General features: G+C 56.2%; 1 protein-coding gene across 3 annotated transcripts in view; it reads left to right on the top strand.

Annotated features, from left to right (window-relative positions):
• Window positions 1-1,937, top strand: part of CUNH1orf159 (chromosome unknown C1orf159 homolog) — a 40,611-nt gene extending 38,674 nt beyond the window's left edge. For all 3 annotated transcript variants that reach the window (XM_027766531.1, XM_027766532.1, XM_027766533.1), the window contains one exon: window positions 621-1,937. In XM_027766531.1, coding sequence (XP_027622332.1) covers window positions 621-718 — 98 coding nt within the window. In that variant the 3' untranslated portion in view covers window positions 719-1,937. The remainder of the gene's footprint in view (window positions 1-620) is intronic.
• Window positions 1,938-2,727: the final 790 nt, after the last annotated feature.

The following is a 2,727-nucleotide window of genomic DNA, read 5'->3' as shown; positions in this document are numbered from 1 at the left end:
CCCTCCAGAGCCTCCAGGGGAGGATCCTCCCTGCCTCTCGCAGTTCCTGGTGGCTCCAGGCTTCCCTGGGCTTGTGGCTGCATCACCCCAGTCTCTGCCTCATCACACAGTCGTCTCCTCTTCTCTATGCCTCATTCTTAGGGGAACGCTGGTTAGAGTTTAGGGCCACCTGGGTAGCCCAGGATGACCTTATCTGAGATCCTAACTCAGTCACATCTGCAAAGACCCTTTTCTAAATAAGGTCACATTCAGATTCTGGGGCTTAGGACATGGTCGTATCTTTCGGAGGCACCATCCAGTCCCCTGCAATGCATGATACAAGTGTGATCCATGTCTCTGAAGGGATGGCTGGGGTCTCGTCCAGGCCTAGATGCTTGGGTTCAGGGTCCTAGGGCCTGAGAGGAAGCTGAAGAGCAGGGCGCATCATGAGCATCTGTCAGGGGGAAGTGTCCATCTTAGCAGCTGGAGCGCCGTGGGAGCTTGAGAGGCAGGGGCACTTGACTTCCTCCTTGATTAAACAGACCCCTGTGCCTACTCCACACCTGCTCCCAGGAACTTCGGGCGAGGGCCCCTGTTATCCAGGCCCCACTCTGACCCAGCTTGTCTCTGACCCTTTTCAGTGCGGAAACCACGCTACGTCAGGCGTGAGCGGCCCCCAGACAGGGCCACGGACCCCGCTGCCTTCTCCTCGGTGGAGACCCGCGTCAGCAATGTCTGAGACTCCCACGCACTGCGCAGCAGAGACCTGGAGGCCGCCCCCTTGGAGGGAGTCCAGTATACAAAGGGCCCGTGTTGCCTGGGGCTTGGGACAGGCCAGACAGACGTGGCTCTGGGTCCACACTGAGTGGGAGCCCACTTCACTTTGCAGCCGGAAGGTCCTTCCCACCCAGAGCTGCTTGGTTTAACGGACCAGAAGTAGGCAGTGTGAGACCTGGGAGGCTCAGGAGCTAGGCTGCATGGGATCCAGGCTCCTCAGGAGATGCAGCCAAGATGCAGGTCTTATCCAAATGGCTAGAAATGGTATAGCTTGCAGGAGCTGCCAGCCTGCTAGGTACCTTGAAAAGCCAGGGGGGCTTGGCCACTCTGTCCTTCACAGCCTGTGATGGGCAGGGCCCCCCTTCAGCATCACCAGGCCAAATGGCTCCTGACACCCCTTCTAAGAGGAGTGAAACCAAGGCCTTCAAGGTTCGGCCAGTGCTGGCCAGTGGGGAAGATGTGGCCTGGGAACCAGCCACCCAGACCGGGGCACCTTCAGGGCCATACTGCTAAGGCAGCCAAGACCCCCCACGACGTGCCCACACATTTGCAGGAGCTGCATAATCATTCCCAGTTTCCCATTGCTTCTTTCTGTTTTAAAGCAGAAATTCATTGTGTGGAAAAGTGCTGGCTGGCAGTCATCCTTGGCCCAGGTATGGCAGATCTCTGGCCACCTAGGGACAGACTAGCCAGTGGACACTGGCCCAGAAGGCCAGGCACCTACAATGAATGGCGTGTCTACCTATGGAAGCTTTCACATCTAAATCCTGCAGGTTGCTGGCATCACACGACCTGCAAGGGCTGTACTGGCCGGTGGCCCTTGTCCTGGAGGTCTTGTTCTGGCCACTGGGTATGACTCCTGTGCCTTTCTGGCTTGAGAGGTGGCCAGTGGGTCCTGCAGAGAAAGGAGCTTCGTGACTACCTACATGCTGGGTTCAGCTCAAGAGCCCCAGCTGTGACCAGCACTGGTTCCTTTAATGTCTGGTTCACGCCTGAGGTGCCCGAGGTAGGACCTATGCAGTTGGCCTGACCATCCAGGTCCCTCCACACTTCTCTGCACCCCGATGTCTAGGGCTGGCTGCCTAAGCCTTGGGCCAGCAGGTTTATACAACAGCAGGGCCTGGGGGTGATTTTTTTTTTAAGTTTGCTATAGGGTATGTGTACTTATTAGAGAGAGGCAGAGAGAGAGAGAGAGAAAAATCACTCCCCCAGTGGGGATGGCCACACTGCAGTCTCTTCTATCGGGATTTTGGGCACACCTGCACACACACCTGGTGTGTTTTTCAAGCGACTGGGTCTGAGACTTGAACTACACAGAGAGACATGTTGGATCCAGCCACCTTAACCATCACGCCACTGACTGGCCCTGGGTGTGCTGATGCAAATAAACTGTATCGGGAGCTTTTTTCTTTCTCACCTTCCAGCCTGTTCTAAGTGTGAGTTAAGAGGAGTACAACCCTTCTCTGGGGCCCAGGCCTTACCCCATCACCTAGGGCCTTTGATGGGGACAGGGAGATGAGGAGGGGACAGAGAGAGCCCTTTGGCAAGGTCCAGGACCCTCTACCTATTGCTTGGCCTGGGGACCTGAAAGCTAGGAGCATAGACCTCCAATCTTCTACCAAGGGCCCATTGCCAGGTACAGCCTCACCTTGCCTGGGGACATTATCCCTTGGGGAGGGGACTTGCCCCAGGTTGCTTCGTAGAAGCAGGTCAGCTTCATGGCCCTGACCTCCCCATTAGGACCTTAGATAGGAAAGAGTATGTGTGCCTCTTTGGGGGCTTTTCTGTAAAATGACAAAGTCTTGGGGTGGAAGTCATAACCTTAGACACCTGTTGCCCAGGGATGCCCATCTCAAGATCAGCATCTGGGGAGCTGCTCAGCCTTGGCCTGGGCGCCAGAAGGGTTGAGTCATGAGGCTCTTGCCATGGCAGGGGCTAGAGCTTCCATACCTGGCTCCTGTGAAGAGAATC

Source organism: Tupaia chinensis, unplaced genomic scaffold (assembly GCF_000334495.1).
Source record: "Tupaia chinensis unplaced genomic scaffold, TupChi_1.0 Scaffold143584_1, whole genome shotgun sequence".
Taxonomy (NCBI): Eukaryota; Metazoa; Chordata; class Mammalia; order Scandentia; family Tupaiidae; genus Tupaia; species Tupaia belangeri.
The sequence above is the reverse complement of the archived record's forward strand: the minus strand, read 5'-3'. Positions and strand labels throughout refer to the sequence as shown.